The 18,424-nt window shown below is 35.5% G+C and overlaps 1 protein-coding gene across 3 annotated transcripts in view; it reads left to right on the plus strand.

Annotated features, from left to right (window-relative positions):
* Positions 1-14,864, plus strand: part of DPY19L4 (dpy-19 like 4) — a 75,721-nt gene extending 60,857 nt beyond the window's left edge. For all 3 annotated transcript variants that reach the window (XM_034966362.4, XM_034966364.4, XM_055116740.3), the window contains 5 exons: positions 1,446-1,502; positions 2,175-2,257; positions 4,753-4,885; positions 8,968-9,126; positions 10,825-14,864. In XM_034966362.4, coding sequence (XP_034822253.3) covers positions 1,446-1,502; positions 2,175-2,257; positions 4,753-4,885; positions 8,968-9,126; positions 10,825-10,989 — 597 coding nt within the window. In that variant the 3' untranslated portion in view covers positions 10,990-14,864. The remainder of the gene's footprint in view (positions 1-1,445; positions 1,503-2,174; positions 2,258-4,752; positions 4,886-8,967; positions 9,127-10,824) is intronic.
* The last annotated feature ends 3,560 nt before the right edge of the window (positions 14,865-18,424 follow it).

The following is an 18,424-nucleotide window of genomic DNA, read 5'->3' on the forward strand; positions in this document are numbered from 1 at the left end:
AGTGGAGGAAGGTGAGGCCATGGGGTCCCTGGGTGTCATGCTGCGGAGCTGGCTCTCATGCTGTCAGCAGTGGGAAGGAATTGGGATGTATATGCCTCATGCAAAGTGAGAGAGTCAGACTTACATTTTCTATTTGCTCACTCTTACATTTCTGTGAAGGATAGTCCTACAGGCAACAGACTTCAGTCACAGAGGAGGCCAGAGTGGCTAGAAGTAATTGAAGCTTCAATTTATTGAATGTTCACTATGTCAGGTACTGTTTGAAGCATTTCACATGCTATTTAATCCTAGATTTTCTCTGTTTTATAGATTAAAAAAAAAAAAAACCAAGGCTTTAATTGTTTAAATAACTTACTTGAGATTACCAAGTTTGTAAGTATGGAAATCATGATTCACACCCAGGATTTTCTTTTCTCTTTTTTTTTTTCTTTTTGAGACAGAGTCTTACGGTGTCTCCCAGGCTGGAGTGCAGTGGCACAGTCATAGTTCACTTTAGCCTTAAACTCCTGGGCTTAAGCAATCCTCCTGCCTCGTCCTCCTGAGTAGCTGGGACTTCAGGCACACGCCACCATGCCCAGCTAATTAAAACTTTTTTTTTTTGTAGAGACAGGGTCTCACTATGTTGCCCAGGCTGGTCTCAAACTCCTGGACTCAAGCAATCCTCCCACCTTGGCCCCCAAGTTCTGGAATTATAGGTGTGAGCTACCGCACCCAGCCACGCCCAGGTTTTTCTGACTCAAAAGCCCATTTGATTAATAGTATGCCAGATTGGAATGAAAAAAGTAGTTAGAAGATCAGTAAGCCTCACTGCTTATTAAGTATGGGGAAATGAGGAAGAGGGAGATAACTTAGATGTTTCCTGGGTTTCTGGTTGGTATGACTAGATCACAGGGTCACTAAAAGACATGGGACAGTAGGCAGAGCAGGTTTTATTATAGCAGGATGATGATACATTATCTTTAATAATACTTATGTTGTATTTTGCCAGTCTTATTTCAAGGAGAGTTTATATATTCTTATTTTAACAGACTAGTATACTGATGTATATTAGCTATTTTTCTTGTGTTAATTGATTTTTTTGTTGTTAGCTTTTCATGTAGTAGTGTACTATCCTTTGTAAGATCTGTATAACATAAATTTCTGGCAAATTTTTCAAATATCCACTTGCCATTTGAAATATTATTATGAGCATTACCTTTTTAATGTTCTGCCTTAAATTTTTATAGTAAATGTTTATGTCTCACTTTACTTCCAGCTTAATATCTTTGAAAGTCATTAGTTTTCACCCATCTCATTCTGTGAACTAGGTTCTATGTTGACTTCATTTTTTTTGAAATTTGTATAACTATAGAGATATATGATTGGTCATAGAATCAGTGTCTATTACCTCTAACGTGTGTTCTGAAATGTATTTATTTGTAATCCTTTTTGCTTTAATATTTTAGGCTCTTATTCTGAGCATGGCCGTGCCTACTATAATAGGTCTCAGCTTATGGAAAGAGGTAAAAAAATTAGATTTTTATATTAATAAAATGTACTTTATCTACAAAGGTAGTGATAAATTTATATATGTGGGTAGGAAACATGTCGAGACACTATCCTAACAAAATAAAATGTAACATTCTTAGTAATGCTTAATTTTTTTTGTTATTAGGAACATTGCAGAAGAGCTAAAACATTTCTAGAATGCCACCTGATGCCATTTTCTGCAGTCTAATGCTAGTGTTAATTCAGTTTATAATTGGCAAAGGAAATTGCTGAGTAAATAGGAATTAATATTAAAACACGTTTTGGTAACTCCAAAACTTTATCATCTATGAAATGATATAAATTCTGCAAATTATTGGACCTGAAAATTTATTTATTTATTTAGTATGTATGTGCCTGAAAGATGATCAATTTATTATTGTTTGGTAATGATAAAATTATTTATTGAGTCAAAGCAGTGAATTAACCATAAAATAGATGATTTGGATTGAGAAAAATAAGCAGGCCATTGAAGGAAAGCAAAGAGATCCATCATGACATTTTTTCCATGCGAACGGTGTTGTAATATCATTTACCTTAAGTTAGTCTGTTAGTCTTTTGAAATACTGTGGAACAGTTTTAAACTTTCTAATTACTGACATACATCTTTTGGGGATTTTTTTTTTTTTTTTTTTTTTGCATTTTAGTTTTTTCCCAGATTAATGACAGAATTAATGGAACTACAGGAATTCTATGACCCAGATACAGTGGAACTTATGACCTGGATAAAGTAAGGATTGAAGTGCCCAAGACTATTATTAAGCTATTAATTAATCACTGCATGCTATCTAATGAATTCACAGGAAATAATAAATTAATACTTCTCCAAATTTTTTCATAAAACTCAGGCGTTTAAGGGATATTTAGATTTTGGTTGGACTTAGTGATTCTAATTTTCTGCTCATCTCCATGGGCTTGAAAATATAGCATTGGTCGGTATAAGATTTGAAACTGCCATTGTCAAACACTTAGAAATATGGGATAAAAAAGAAGAGATATCCTTTTATTTAGATACTCAAGAGGATGCTTATTTTGCCCTGTGTTGGAGGTGAATTGTCAGTGGATTATTAGTTTTGATAACCAGGGGTTTTAGATTTTAATGCCCACACAGGACAGGAGATGTGGTCTTAGGCCTATGGAAGCAGGGAATTGGAATTGAGAACCCCCCAACACACACATGTGTAACTCAGGGAACCTCAGAAGGCTACACTGGCAGTGAAAGGATAGAAGAGCAAAATACCTAGTCAGTGAAAGGATGGAGTAGCAAGGTACCAAGGGGTAGAGAAAGAAGATGAGAAAGCAGATCTCTCTTGCATTCATCTCTTGGTCAAAAAAATTCTCCCCTCTCAATTTATAGCAATGGATCTGAATTCATGTGGTTTTATAGTTCGAAATTATACTTGGCTAATGTAATTTGAAATTATGCTTGTCTAATCTAAGAAATCCCAAATTAAGAAATTAACATTAAAAGTGGTTTGGGGTTGGTCTGGAATGGGTGACAAATCCTCAACCCATGTTATACAGGATTCCATAAGTAAAGTTTCATAAAGGTAAGCTCTGAAATTATAAAACACATAAACAGCTCAACGCAGTGTGTGAATTAGACCTCTAGCTATTTCTGATAATAAAATTTATGTCATTTAGGGTTTGCTACGTAACAGAATGCCACAAAACTTAGTGGCTTACAAACAATAAACATTTGTTATTCCACACCATCTTGAGAATTAGCAGGGTTAGGGTGCTGGGGAGGATTGTTTTGGTCTGGGCCAGCTCCACTGGGACTGGATAGTCTAGGGTTGGCTATGTGTCAGCTGAGGGGATCAAATTTACTTGGCCCTCTGTGTCTCATCATCTAGCAGGTTAACTTGGGCTTGTTTACAAGGTGGTAGTTGTAGAATTCCCAAGAGCAGCAAGAGAGGGCAATTCTCAATGTCAAGCATGTTTTAAGTCACTGCTTACACGGTGCTTACTATTGTCCTATTGGCCAAAGCAAGTCACATGATTAATACTAGCATTCCCTCCAAGACCATGACCATAGGGAGAGGAATTACTGTGGCCATTTTTGTAACCAGTCTATTCCATGGATGGAGACTATGAAATAACTACATTGAAATTTATTAAAGACATAAAAGAAGATAAGAAAACATGAAAAAGTGATGAAATACTATCAAAAAAGACCAGAAAAATATGGGAAAAAAGACAAAAAGTGTTTCTAGAAATTTAAAATTGGTTTATAGAATAGGTATATAGGAACAAGAATAGATTTTATTATAATGTCTTGTTACTATAACATATCTTCTATTTTATACAAATAGTTTTCTTTAGATCACCCTTAACTATTACCCATTAATACTTTTTGTAAATTCTGTTTTCTATTGTTGAACACTGCCTTGTGTTATCATTAACAAAAGAGGAAGTTACATCTCTGTATGATTTACCACAGTATTTTCAAAGACAGCAAAGGCCCAAACAATTACCTATTGAATATTGATGTTACTGGGTACAATTACTGTGTTTTATATCTGTTTCCTCACTATTGAGGACAGTGGCCATATATGCCATCTCTTTATTTCAATAGCCGGGCACTATCCCTAGCGCATAGAGGTGGGTGCTTAATGTTAAATTTAGACAGTGAATAAATAAGTGAATGTATTACAACAGCCCTTTGGGACCTACTTGTAGGTTTTCCACTTTGCAAGTAGCATCTGTCTGGGACTTGGGATAATGATTCAGAGTGGAGAAGTCCTATATGTTCTGCCTGGAGACAGACACATGGGTAAAGACAGTGAAGGAGCAGGAGGAGAGGTGGATTTGGAAGAAGTTGGGTTGTAGGTGGTTAATTTGCAAAAGATGGAGTTGAGAATTCACAGTATCATCACTGAACTAGCCACCTTATCTAAAATAATATATTCTTGTTACTATCCCCTTACTCTGCATTATTTTTAATCATATTATTACCACCCAATATATATGTTTACTTCTTATTGTCTTCCCCCTGCTCCCTCTTTTTAGAAAAGTTTCTGTATCTTCAGCACAAGTGTCTGCTGCATAGTTAGGTGCCCAATTTTTTTGAATGAATCCATAAATGAAATGAAATGAAAACTGGCATTGAAACTTAAATGTGTAAACATTGTAAGTTGTCTGGTATTTCAGAGTTGATATAGATCAGTGATCTAAATAGTATACTTGCCTTTTCAGTGTGCAAATCTTTATGGTTCTTTGCAGAAGGCAAGCTCCAGTTGCAGCTGTGTTTGCAGGGAGTCCACAGTTAATGGGTGTGATTAAATTATGCACTGGATGGATGGTGACAAGTTTGCCTCTTTACAATGATGATGATCTTCTCAAGAGAAATGAAAATGTAAGACATTTTAAATTCTACATTTGGATCTCTTTTCCAGCACTTTGTATTTTAGCATAGTCTGCAGTATACTATGCTTCTAGGAGCTAGGAAAGTCCAAACAATTTTAGAAGAGTTAATTAACTTCCATTTTAAAAAACCTTTATAATTAATAATACAGTTAACCAAGAGGAGACCCAAAATTAAAATACTAAGTTCTTTGTTTTATGAATAATACTGATATGTTTCTAGGAAAAATACTTAATTTTCCACAAAGTATCAAGGGACCTAATGTGTAGTATTTTACCCAGGCTGGAATACAGTTGTGCAATCTCAGCTCACTGCAACCTCCGCTTCCTGGGTTCAAGCGATTCTCCTGCCTCCAAGCGATTCTCCTGCCTCAGCCTTCTGAGTAGCTAGGATTATAGGCACTCACCACCACAGCCGGCTAACATTTTTTTAATTCACCCAGGCTGGAGTACAGTGGTGCAATCTCGGCTCACTGCAACCTCCGCTTCCTGGGTTCAGGCGATTCTCCTGCCTCTGCCTCCTGAGTAGCTGGAATTACAGGCACCTGCCACCACAGCCGGCTAACGTTCTTTTTAAAATATTGTTCTCAATCAAATTTTTATTTTATTTTTTATTTTATTTATTTATTTTTTGAGACAGAGTCTTGCTCTGTCACCCAGGCTGGAGTGCAATGGTGCGATCTTGGCTCACTGCAACCTCCACCTCCTGGGTTCAAGTGATTCTTCTGCCTCAGTCTCCTGAGTAGCTGGGATTACAGGCACCGGCCACCATGACCAGTTAATTTTTGTATTTTTTAGTAGAGACAGGGTTTCACCATGTTGATCAGGCTGGTGGCAAACTCCTGACCTCAGGTGATCCACCTGCCTCGGCTTCCCAAAGTGCTGGGAATACAGGCGTGAGCCACCGTGCCCAGCCCTCAATCAAATTTTTAAAAGAAAGCTGTCAAGTAATATCTTGGTACTACATTTTGTCTTTCTCAGCTAAAGTTCTATTATTGCTTATAAAACACTAATTTATTTTTTAATAAATGGGCAGTTATTGACTCAGTATAACATTAGAATGGTATCTAATTAATTATAGTATAGATGATGTCTTATTTTGAATGTTTGGTATGGATTTAAATGGTAACTTCATATCTGAAAGCAATGATCAACTGAACCTGAGTTCCCAATATTCTGTTTTTCAATTTTAGATAATTTCATAGAGTTTTTAAGCATATTCTAAGTTAAGGAAGAAATACAGTAATATAGAGATTAAGAATGCAGACTCAGAAATTTGAGTACCTGAACCCAAATGCTAGCTCTGCTGTGTATTAGCTTCGTGACCTTAAGCGAGTTACTAAATCTGGAGATTGAGAATAATAGTTCTCACCTCCTACTTGTGAGAATTAAATGAGATAATGTACAATGCCTGAAACACAGTAAAATTTTAAAGTTTGCTATTATGTTATTATTCTGTACTATTAAGTGGTTGTTGCATGCATACACATATATACATAGACACACACAAGGTACAAAGAGGAGTAAAAAAGCAGGAACAATCAAACAATTCTGCCTACAAAAGTCTAAGAAGTTGTCATAAAAGGCAGTCCCTTGATCTGGGCTTTGAAGGATGATTAGAAACTTGTTTGGAAAAGAAATATATATGATTCTAGGCTGAAAAAGTAACATGAGCCAAGGAATTTGTATAGTCTTGAAACTAGGAAAGAAAATGAGGCCAAATTCTGACAGACCTGGAATGTCATGCTGAAAAATTTATACTTATCCTTGAGGCAGTTAAGAGACATGACTTTTAGTAAACCTGGCAGTGGAATGATTAGATCTGCTTTGAAGAGTTCATTATGGTCATGGCAGAAAGAACAGATTGAAGCAGGCAGGGGAGAGATCAGAGATGGGGAGATCTACCTGAGAATGATTTCCTTGAGAGACAGCAGCCATCTCTGATGAGTATTTGCTCCACCTCCAAAAGATAGAGTTGCTTAGGCAGAATATAGACAGCATATTCCTGAATTTTATTTTTTGTGGATTTAAAACAACAAACTCTGTGACTTTGTTTTCTTTGATTGGTCTTTTTCTAATATGGAATTTCAGAATTACTTGTAATTAGGTCAGAGTTCTATTTAGGTTCTAATTTAAACATTTTAGAGTTTTAAGTTTTATGTAACTTGTCTATGAGAATAGTAACCATGGTTTTTGAAACCTTTGTCTTTCTCTATGGTATGTAGTACATAGCAGGTATTGAGTAAATTTGTTGTTAAGCTAAAATCCAAACTGAACTCCATAAATGAGACCATATCATTTATTTATTTTTTAATTTTAATTTTTTTTGTTGTTGTTGACGAGTCTCGCTCAGGCTGGAGTGCAGTGGCACAATCTCAGCTCACTGCAGCCTCCGCCTCCCAGGTTCAAACAGTTCTCCTGCCTCAACCTCCTGAGTAGCGGGGACTACAGGTGCACACCACCACGCCTGGCTAATTTTTTATGTTAGTAGAGACAGGGTTTCATCATGTTGCCCAGGCTGGTCTTGAACTCCTGAGCTCAGGCAATCTGCCTACCCCTGCCTCCCAAAGTGCTAGGATTACAGGAGTGAGCTACCATGCCCGGCCATTTATTTAATTAATTAATTTATTTTTAATTAATTTATTTTTTTGAGATAGAGTCTCACTCTGGTACGGTATGGATTTAAATGGTAACTTCATATCTGAAAGCAATGATGAACTGAACCTAAGTTCCCAATATTCTGTTTTTCAATTTTAGAGAATTTCGTAAAAGCTGGAGTGCAGTGGCATGATCTCGGCTCACTGCAACCTCCATCTCCCAGGTTTAAGCAATTCTCCTGCCTCAGACTCCCGAGTAGCTGGGACTACTGGTGCATGCCACCGCGCCCAGCTAATTTTTGTATTTTTAGTAGAGATGGGGTTTTGCCATGTTGGCCAGGCTGGCCTCAAACTCCTGATCTCAAGTGATCCGCCTGCCTGGGTCTCCCAAAGTGCTGGGATTACAGGCGTGAGACTCTGCGCCTGGCCGACCATATCATTTAAATTACACAGAGTCTCTAATTCATAATATGTGGCTAATCCTTATATAATCCCCTGGGCCAGTGATTCTTAACCTGGGAGAATTGTTCCCTGAGGGGACATTTGGCAGTGTCTGGAGACATTTTTGGTTGTCTCAATGTCATAACTGGAAGAGGGGTTCTACGAGCATCTTGTGGGTAGAGACCAGGAATGCTGATCTACATTGCAGAGAACATCATCCCTTGTGTCCCAACAAAGAATGATCTGGCCTAAAATGTGAATAGTGCCAAGGTTGAGAAACTGTGCTGTAGGCTATCAGTAATGTTGTTACAATCGCATAGAAGTGGTTTTTTTTTTTAATGCCCCAATAGTATGTTTCAGTTTCTTAACACTTAAAAATAAATAAAATTGTAAATAACTATGAATAGGTATAGGCTAGATAGGATAGAACCATTCCCACTGAAACGTATTTAGTGTAGTGAAATGAGGGAGACACTTCCTCTTGATGTATTGGCATTCTGTGTGCCACAGAATGTTGAAGGTGGGTATTCCTAGCATGTCAGTGGACGTGGGAACTGAAGGTACTAGATAGGCAGCTGTGGTGACAGGTAGGAGGCAGCTACTGGATATTCTGCAAATAGATTGGAATCTTATTCATTCTAGATTTCAAATCTCAGTATTTTCAGGACAAATAGTATATGATACTATGGGCCTAATATTTGTGGTTTTACTACTTTTTGAAGGATATCAAGAGTTGATCCAATATTAACATTTCAGAAAGACTGAAAAGCTTTATTATCTAATAAGATCCAGAGTTTATTATCTAATAAGTTCAGAAAAATTATAGTAAAAAGCACCACATAATCCAAACATGAGTTTTGATATATAGATGAATATTTACATTTATTTATAAAAATAAATATATTTTTCATATATAATAGTACTTAGAACACAGTAGATGCTTGATGTATAGTTTCAATTTACTGAAGTTTTAAATGTCCTTTAAATTTTATTTTAATTATATTCTTTCAGTTTTATTTTAATTATATTCTTTCAGATCTACCAAATCTATTCAAAGCGATCTGCTGAGGATATTTATAAAATACTGACATCTTACAAAGCTAATTACCTAATTGTAGAGGATGCTATCTGCAATGAGGTGGGACCCATGAGAGGCTGTAGGGTTAAAGATTTATTAGACATTGCAAATGGCCACGTAAGTAACCATTTGGAAAGTTATATATATATATATATTTTTTTTTTTTTTAGAAAAATGACTTTAAACTTATAATCTTTAAACTTTATTTTTGGAACTTAACTAAGAATATAATTGAGTTATGTAATAATGGGGAAAGCTTCTTAAAAGTAGTTTGGAGTATTTTTTCAACATACAAAAGAAAATCTGGGCATTTTTGCAAAAATAATAAAAAATAATAATGGTATTACCAATACTGGAATTCCTTATTCATTGCCTGTACTTATTCAGGTTTCAACATTCATAAACAAAAGATGGCATAATTTGATTTGAATGATGATTTTATTTTATTATAATAATCTAAAGAGCAACTGGTTACCTTGTTATATTCTTATGTTGAGAAATTTCTAGTAATTTGATTCATATCTAGAAAAATTGCATGCTAAATTAACACAGTGCCTGTACATTGAGTCCCTATTATCCACAAAAACGAATGTATTAAAAGCCATGTTAGTTGTTAGGACTTGGCTGTATCTTAATTTCTATATTGATTTCGGCTGTTTTACCAAGCTGTGTTTTCCACAAGAAGAAGACCTAAGACTGACGCGCGCGCACGCGCGCGCATGTGTCTTCCCCCCCAGCCCCCATGGGCTTCCAATGAAGGCAGTGTGTATATCTGAGACTTAATGCTAGCTGGAATGGATTCTTGACTCCTGAGAAAGCTGGGAGTGAGGGATCATAAGAAAAGTTTCGTAAGTCATTGTAAGTGGTAGTAGATATACGATTCAGGTTGCAGCCAAGATTTTTTCTGTCTTTTCCTAAATAATCATAGCTCTTTGTCTTTCTTATCCAAGATCAGTTTGGAGGTAAGAAATTAGTTTTTGTGATTTCTACTTATCTTTTCCTCATGACCCCTTAATCTTGTAATATAAACTTACTCTGTTTTATGGTACATGTATTTTGAATTTCTCTGTTGGTACTTAGTGGCTGTGATCTTTGGTTTACTGGTGACACAAATGGAATTTTATGAAGCCTCGGGTACAGTTTCAGTAATTGGTGCTGTCTTGCTATCTGCTCTCTGAAGCCTTTCTATTCTGCTCTGATACCCACTTTTCTGCTGTTTTGAAGATCAGCTTACTTCTCCTTTCATGTCATGCCTGGCATGGACTTAAGCTAATCCATCCTTTTAAAGTTGGCTATCTGACATCTTTCATAGCCATTAAAATATTACTTAATTTTTTTTATAAAAACTTCTTCAAGCTAACTAAGCTATCTTAGTGAACATCATTTGGTGAAATTGTAAAGGTCTGCACTAAGTCACGAAAGTTTCCTTGCTTACTAAATAATTCTACACAACAAGAGTGAATATATTTAGGAATATAATATGTTCATTTCTCAGCCTTGGTAGGGTGCATGATAGGGTCTTCGGAGCAATGATAATGGATTATGGAAACACTGCCTTCTAAATTTTAGGATTAAATCTTTTAAAAATTGGAAACCTTTGTGCTGGTTTCTCAGTGTCAATGAGAAGTTCAGGAGTATAGTGGGCATGGTGACTCACTTATGAAGAGGCTTCTATTTGCTAACAGTGAGATGTTTTATAGACAATGTTTAGCAGTAATGTGTTTTTTCATATAAATATACTCATTTGTATATTGATTGCATTTCTGCTATAAGCTTAATAAGCTTTTTAATATTATGTTTTATATCTTTTAATAGATGGTTTGTGAAGAAGGTGACAAGCTAACCTACTCAAAATATGGGCGATTTTGTCATGAGGTCAAAATTAACTATTCTCCATATGTGAATTATTTCACTAGAGTATACTGGAACAGATCCTACTTTGTATATAAAATCAACACTGTGATATCCTTCCAGTCTTGAAAAATAACAGAGCCTTCATTTCAAAGACTACCTGAAGTAAAATGCAGTTTTCTTCTACCTACTCGGTGTCTTTTGCAGATCAGAGTATGGACATTTGAAATATTGCTGCTTCTTTCCCCCTTCTGCTGTTAACTGGATCCAGAGTTCTGTGGGAAATAGAAGATCAAGCATTACTGTCCTTTGATTAAATGTGATATCTACCACTCTGCAATATTCCAGACAGGTGTCTTCCTTACCGTTACATGGTCTTTAACACTTTTACTGATTGCAACATTTTCCCCATAAAATCTTCATTCTATTATAATATTGATCTTGAATTTGAATATGTGCAAGGTCAGATACATTTCTCAAACATAACATTTAATAAATAATGTGATATAATTATTTAATAGAAAGAATAATTCCAACCTTCAAGCAAGTTTCTGAAGGTATTTTATGATGTATAACAACTGAAGTTTTACAATAAAAACTAATTTAAATGTTAGCTGAAGATATGTGGCATTTAAATTAAAATGGAAATTATATAAAGGAAAGTGATTTTTAAGGATATACATAAAGATATATTTAGAATTTTCATGATACTGTTCTCCTCATCTACTGCTTATGTTAAGTGAGAACTTTCTTAGTAATACATAATGCATGATGTTACTGCATTTTCTAAATGACTAGTAAGTGATTAGTTTTTTCACTTATGCCTATTAATTTGATACCAATTTAATCATGATAAAACAATAACCGTTAACATATATTTTGTTAAATGGACATTTAAAAGAATGTTCAGGTTTTTTTTTTAAAATACTGATATGGGGCATACAATCTATTCACATGTTTTCTACTGAAGTACTAAGTAAAAAAGTTAAATCATTATCAGAATAAAAATATGTGTTCTAAAATGAGCAACAATTTCTGGGGATACATGCAGATGTTGTTAAACATACCTCTGCATGCAGATATATTATAAAACACAAGCAATGTTATTTATGAAACTGTGATGCAGTCTTCACCATCAAGAAAAAATGACAACTATAATAAAATTTACAACACAGTTTCACAGTCTAAATACTATGTTCCTTTAAGTATTTTCATATTTTTAATCATTTATTAAGAGAAAATTGTAAAAAGTTAATTTGGCCTTATAGAGAGATTCAGGATAGATGTAGCCTATAGATGTGTCATTTTAATAAGTTGGGATACATGTTTAGTTTTTCCTTATATTCCTGTTCAGTGAACAGATTTTCATAATTCTCACTTGTTAAAGTGCTGCAAAAATTGCATTTTCAGTACTTTAAATTATTACATTAGAAGAGAGCATTTCTCCGTTGTCTTTATTTTCTGTTATATATGTGTCGTAAAAGTACACTACATTAGAAGGGAGCTTTTCCATTGTCTTTATTTTCTGTTATACATGTGTTGTTAAAGTACATGCATTCTTAGACTAACTCTCAGATGCTTTGCTCTTTTGGAGCTGAAGAATTGTTTGATGGTGATGTCATATATCTGATAGATTAGTTTCAGTGGTTCTCATTTCACTTTTATACATAATTTCTTAACTATATTAAGATAGTTGCAGGCAGTGTACCTCAGGTTGACTCTGTACATCTGAATAGTGAGTCACTAGTATTTTGCTTCAAGCCTTCTGAAAATATAACCATAGTTACCTAAGCACACAGTGAATAGTCACATGGTAGTCCTTGTGATTAGAGCATGTAAAACAATGTAATTGAAAAGTCAGCTTCCATATTTTGTAGGGGAAATAGAACACCCTACTTTTTATCTAGTGTGAAATATTTAATCGAATTTTTGTTGATTTATATTATGTTACCTGCGCTGAATTAGGTTTGGTACTTGTGTTTCGTTTGACATATTAGTAAGTTGCTTTTGCTTCTTTCTGTCAACTTATTTTTTAAATAAAATTGATCTGGAAAAATTGTTAATGGGATGTTTTAAATAATGAATTTTTAATCCAGCATCAGTTGAAAAGGAAAAGAAAGCTTCATTATGGAAATGACAATATTGAATATGACAGAAGTTTATTTGCTTCTGTTTTAACTGCAGTTAAAATAATAGTACTAGACAACTTTAAGTGGAAAGCATTTAGTTTATTTCTTCACTTATTTGTAGAGTGAACAAATGATTCACAATTCTACAGGTAATTCCACTTAGGTAACTTACAGTTGTTAGGTTTGACAATAAAGATCTACTATGAGAGGAGAAGAATTTATGGGTTTTGGGTGGAAGGAATTTCTCGAAGAAATAAAAAATGTTCTTTGCCCTTGATATTGCAAACCCACTGATACAAGTGCCTTGAATTTATTATTATTATTATTATTTATTTTTTTGAGATGGAGTTTCACTCTTGTCTCCCAGGCTGGAGTGCAATGGCGCGATCTTGGCTCACTGCAACCTCCGCTCGCTGCAACCTCCGCCTCCCAGGTTCAAGTGATTCTCCTGCCTCAGCCTCCAGAGTAGCTGGGATTACAGGCACCTGCCACCAAGCACAGCTAATTTTTGTATTTTTAGTAGAAACGGGGTTTCGCCATGTTGGCCAGGCTGGTCTCGAACTCCTGACCTCAGATGATCCACTCACCCCAGCCTCCCAAAGTGCTGAGATTACAGACGTGAGCCACTGCGCCCGGCCCAAGTCTTTGTTAAAAGTAGAGATGGAGGCCAGGCGCGGTGGCTCACTCCTGTAATCCCAGCACTTTGGGAGGCTGAGGCAGGCAGATCACGAGGTCAGGAGATTGAGACCATCTTGGCCAACACGGTGAAACCCCGTCTCTACTGAAAATACAAAAAATTAGCCGGGCATGGTGGCGGGCGCCTGTAGTCCCAGCTACTCCGAGGCTGAAGCAGGAGAATGGCGTGAAGCGGTGAGGCGGAGCTTGCAGTGAGCCGGAGCTTGCAGTGAGCCGGAGCTTGCAGTGAGCCGAAGCTTGCAGTGAGCCGAGATCATGCCGCTGCACTGGGCAACACAGCAAGACTCCATCTCAAAAAGAAAAAAAAAGTAGAGATGGGATTTCTAGCCTCCTAAGTTAATTTAGCCTCCCAAATGCCAGACAAACAATCTAACATAAAATTTACCTTGAATAAGATATATGATATGGATTCTGAGCTGCTTTGTATTTTTTCTGACTTTGGCATCTGTATCTTGGTGCTTTCTGTTAGACTGGTAGAGTTTAAGAACCTAAGGAGTATGCATTGTACTTCAGTGCTAACTTTTTTCTTCATTACTTTCTGTGTATATAGGCAGCATATTTTTTTTGTAGAACATTAACCCAGATTGCTAATAGCTTCATGTTATGGCATTCTTCCACACAGTCCAGATTGATTTAAGGAAAAGCAGAAATGGAAGTCAAAGTGTGTTATAAATTGAGACTGAAAAACATGCTTTAAAAAATAGATTTAATTTCTTACACTGTGAATAGCCATTGTATTGTTTTGTTTCTGATAAATCAGTTGTTTTGGGCCCCTATTTTTGAACTGTTAAAAAATTTTGATGCTTTTCGTGGATAAAAGTAGTGCCTCTCTTTATACAACTGATGGGGTTTAAAAAAGTATGTAAGTTGCCTTTTTTGTTAAACTTATTTTAAATGCTTTAGTATTTAAAGGGTGTATGTTATTAATTAATCTGCATATTTGTAACGCAAATAACTACTTCCTGATTTACATCTCAATATATTCTTTCATTTGCCCAATTTAAAAAATACGTAGTCTCTATTGTTGCTGTTTACTAATAGTTTTAGATCCCAATGTGTATTAGAATTATAGCTACAAAAAGTTGCAAGTAAAATTTAGCAATTTCCTATTCAAACAGGATCTCATTAGTATGTTTTTTAATGTGTAGAATTAACACTTTAAATAAACAGGTGTAAAATTATAAAGGAATATATATGACAATTATTTTCTGTACATTAATGTCTAAACATTATACTTACTTTTTCATAATAAAAAAAGAAATTTTGGAACCAAATTTGTTGAGTTTAGCATAAAAGCATCTTTGAATTATTTCTGAGTTTCCTAAAATGTGCAACATTTTAATCTTGGCATATCTAATCCTATGTGCTGTTCTGTAAGAGGTACACTGGACTTCTAACCACTATATGTATTTAGTAGAATAATGGTATCACAAAGGAACAAGAATTCCAAACTTATAGTTTGAAATGTCTCATAAACAACCCTTTCGTATTTTAAGTTAGTAGCTTTGTATAGCTATTTAACACAGATGAGTATAGTTAGCTTTATATATATTATCCTCTGAGTCTTATCTATGACAATGTGTATTTAGATTAAATATGTTCCTCCTTTAACTAAAGTTGCATCTTTGCAAAGGATCAAAGTTCATTTCAGCAGACACAAATTCTTTAAAAGATTAGGGCTATAAACTAACACTTCAAATTTTGTAATAATCAATATACTTTTATCAAGAAGGAAATTATTTCATGCTTAATTACCCTCCTTATTTTGTTTCCATAATAAAACTATTTTCAGAATTTTAAGTTCTTTTATTTATACATGAGCTTTTTTGGTGATAGCTTTGCTGAGATATAATTCATATACCGTACAATTCACCCGTTTAAAATGTATAATTCAGCCGGGTGCAGTGGCTCATGCCCGTAATCCCAACACTTTGGGAGGCTAAGGTGGGCAGATTGCTTGAACCCAAGAGTTTGAGACCAGCCTGGGCAACATGGAGAAACCCCATCTCTACAAAAAAATACAAAAATGTAGCCGGACGTGGTGGCACACACCCGTAGTCCCAGCTACCTGGGAGGCTGAGGCAGGAGGATCACTTAGGTCAGGGAGGTGGAGGTTGCAGTGAACTGTGATCACACCACTGCACTCCAGCTTGGATGACAGAGGGAGACCCTGTCTCAATAAATAAATAAATAAAAATAAAATATACAATTCAGTGGTTTTTAGTACGTTCATAGAGCTATGCAATTATCACCACAATCAATTTTAACACATTTTTATTACTCCCAAAAGAAACCTCATACCCTTCTGACTGTCAACCAATCATTCTATCCTCCCTAGCCCTAGGCAACCACTACTAATCTATTTTCCATCTCTATGTTTGCCTATTCTGGACATTTCATATAAATTGAATCATACAACATGCTTCTTTCACTTGGAATCTTTTTAAGGTTCATCCATGTTGTTCCATGTATCATTCATTCCTTTTTAGTGCCAGATAATATTCCACTGTATGTATTTACCACATTTTATCCATTCATTAGTTGATAGACATTTGTGTTGTTTCTACTTTTTAGTTATTATGAATAATGCTGATAGGATTATCTGTATACAGGTTTTTGTGTGGGCATATGTTCGTTTCTCTTAGGTATATATCTAGGAGTTAAATTGCTGGGTCATATGGTAACTGTGGTTAACTTCAACAACCAGACTGGTTTCCAAAGTGGCTGTACCATTTTACGATCCCTGCAACAAGGGATGAGGATTCTAATTTCTCCACATCCTTGCCAACACTTACTATTTTCTTGATTATACCCACCCCAGTGAATGCGGCTATTTCTCACTATAGTTTTAATTCACATTTCCATCATAGCTAATTATGTTGAGCACCTTTTCATGTGCTTATTGGCTGTCTGTATATCTTATTTGGAGCAATGTCTATTCAAATTCTTTGCCTTTTTTTTTTTTTTTTTTTTTTTTTTGAGACAGTTTTGCTCTTGTTGCCCAGGCTGCAGTGCAATGGCACAATCTTGGCTCACCGCAATCTACACCTCCCAGGTTCAAGCAATTCTACTGCCTCAGCCTCCTGAGTAGCTGGGATTACAGCTGCACACCACCACACCCAGCTAATTTTGTATTTTTAGTAGAGACGGGGTTTCTCCATGTTGGCCAGGCTGGTCTTGAACTCCTGACCTCAGGTGATCCACCTGCCTTGGCCTCCCAAAGTCCTGGAATTAGAGGCGTGAGCCACTGCGCCCAGCCCTCTTTGCCCATTTTTAAGTTGGGTTGTGTTTTTATTATTGAGATGTTAAGTATTCTTTATGTATTCTAGATATAAGGTCAAATATATGATGTGGAAATATTTCCTTCCATTCAGTTGGTTCTCTTAACTTTTTTGAGTGTCCTTGAAGCACAAATGCTTTTAGTTTTGTTTGCATTATTTAATTCATTCTTTTTTTTTTTTTTTTTTTTGAGACAGGGTCTTGCTCCGTCACCCAGGCTGGAGTGCAGTGGCACAGTCACAGCTCACTGCAGCCTCGAACTCTCAGGCTCTTCACTCACATTTAATATTTTTGATGTAGTTGGCTTTGCACTTGCTATTTTACTATTTTTCTAAATGTTTCATTAGATTTTTTTTTAAGTGGTTACTCTAAGGATTTATCATATACATTTTTTTTTTTTTTTTTTGAGACAGGATATTGCTCTGTTGCCCGGGCTGGAGTGCAATGGTGTGATCACGGCTCACTTGCAGCTCTGACCTCCCAGGCTTAATCCATCCTCCTCCCTCAGCCTCCCAAGTAGCTGGGATTATAGGAAGGCACCACCGCACCCACCTCATTTTTGTATTTTTTATAGAGACAGGGTTTCTCCATGCTGCCCAGTCTGGTCTCAAACTCTTGGGCTCCAGTGATCTCCCTGCCTTGGCCTCCCAAAGTGCTGGGATTACAAGTGTGAGCTACTGCACCCAGCTATCATACTAAGCAGATTTATACTAACTTAATTCCAGTGAGATATAGAAGCGTTAGTCCTAAAAAGCTCTATTCCCTCTTCCCTCTTTGATACTATTATTTTTATACATATTACATCTATATATGTTATAAACACTATAATAAATATACTTATTACTTTAGATAATTTTGTCTTTTAAAGAAACTGAGAGAACAAAAGAAAAGTATATGTAGTATTTGCTATATTAACCTTATTTGCCATGTTTGGTTCTTTTTATTTGTTGCCATGGATTCAAGATACAATCTGGTTGTCATTGTCTTACTCCAGTACAGCTTTGCTTTCAACTTACCTCCTTTGTGCTGTTATGTCAAATATATATGTATCTATAATGTAAGTTCAACAATATAATTATATACAGATTATTTTATACAATTATTTTAAAAATCAGTTTAGAGAAGAAATATGTATTTATCTTTTATAATTAAATAGTTACTTTTACCAATACTCTTTGTTTTTTTTCAGCGAATTCTAATTATTGTCTGGGATCACTTGCTTTCAGCCTCAAGAACTTCCTTTAGTAATTTTTAAAAGATGAATCTGTTAGCAATGAACTTCCTCTGTGTTTGTTTATCTGGGAATGTCTTTATTTTGCTTTTTTAAAAAGATCAGTTTTAGGCTTACAGAAAAATTGGACAAAACATACAGAGAATTTCCATACACTCGGGCTCCCCTCCGCCCATACACACACAGTTTCCTCTAACTCAACACCTTGTATTTGAATGGCACATTGCTT

Source organism: Pan paniscus, chromosome 7, assembly GCF_029289425.2.
Source record: "Pan paniscus chromosome 7, NHGRI_mPanPan1-v2.0_pri, whole genome shotgun sequence".
NCBI classification, from domain to species: Eukaryota; Metazoa; Chordata; class Mammalia; order Primates; family Hominidae; genus Pan; species Pan paniscus.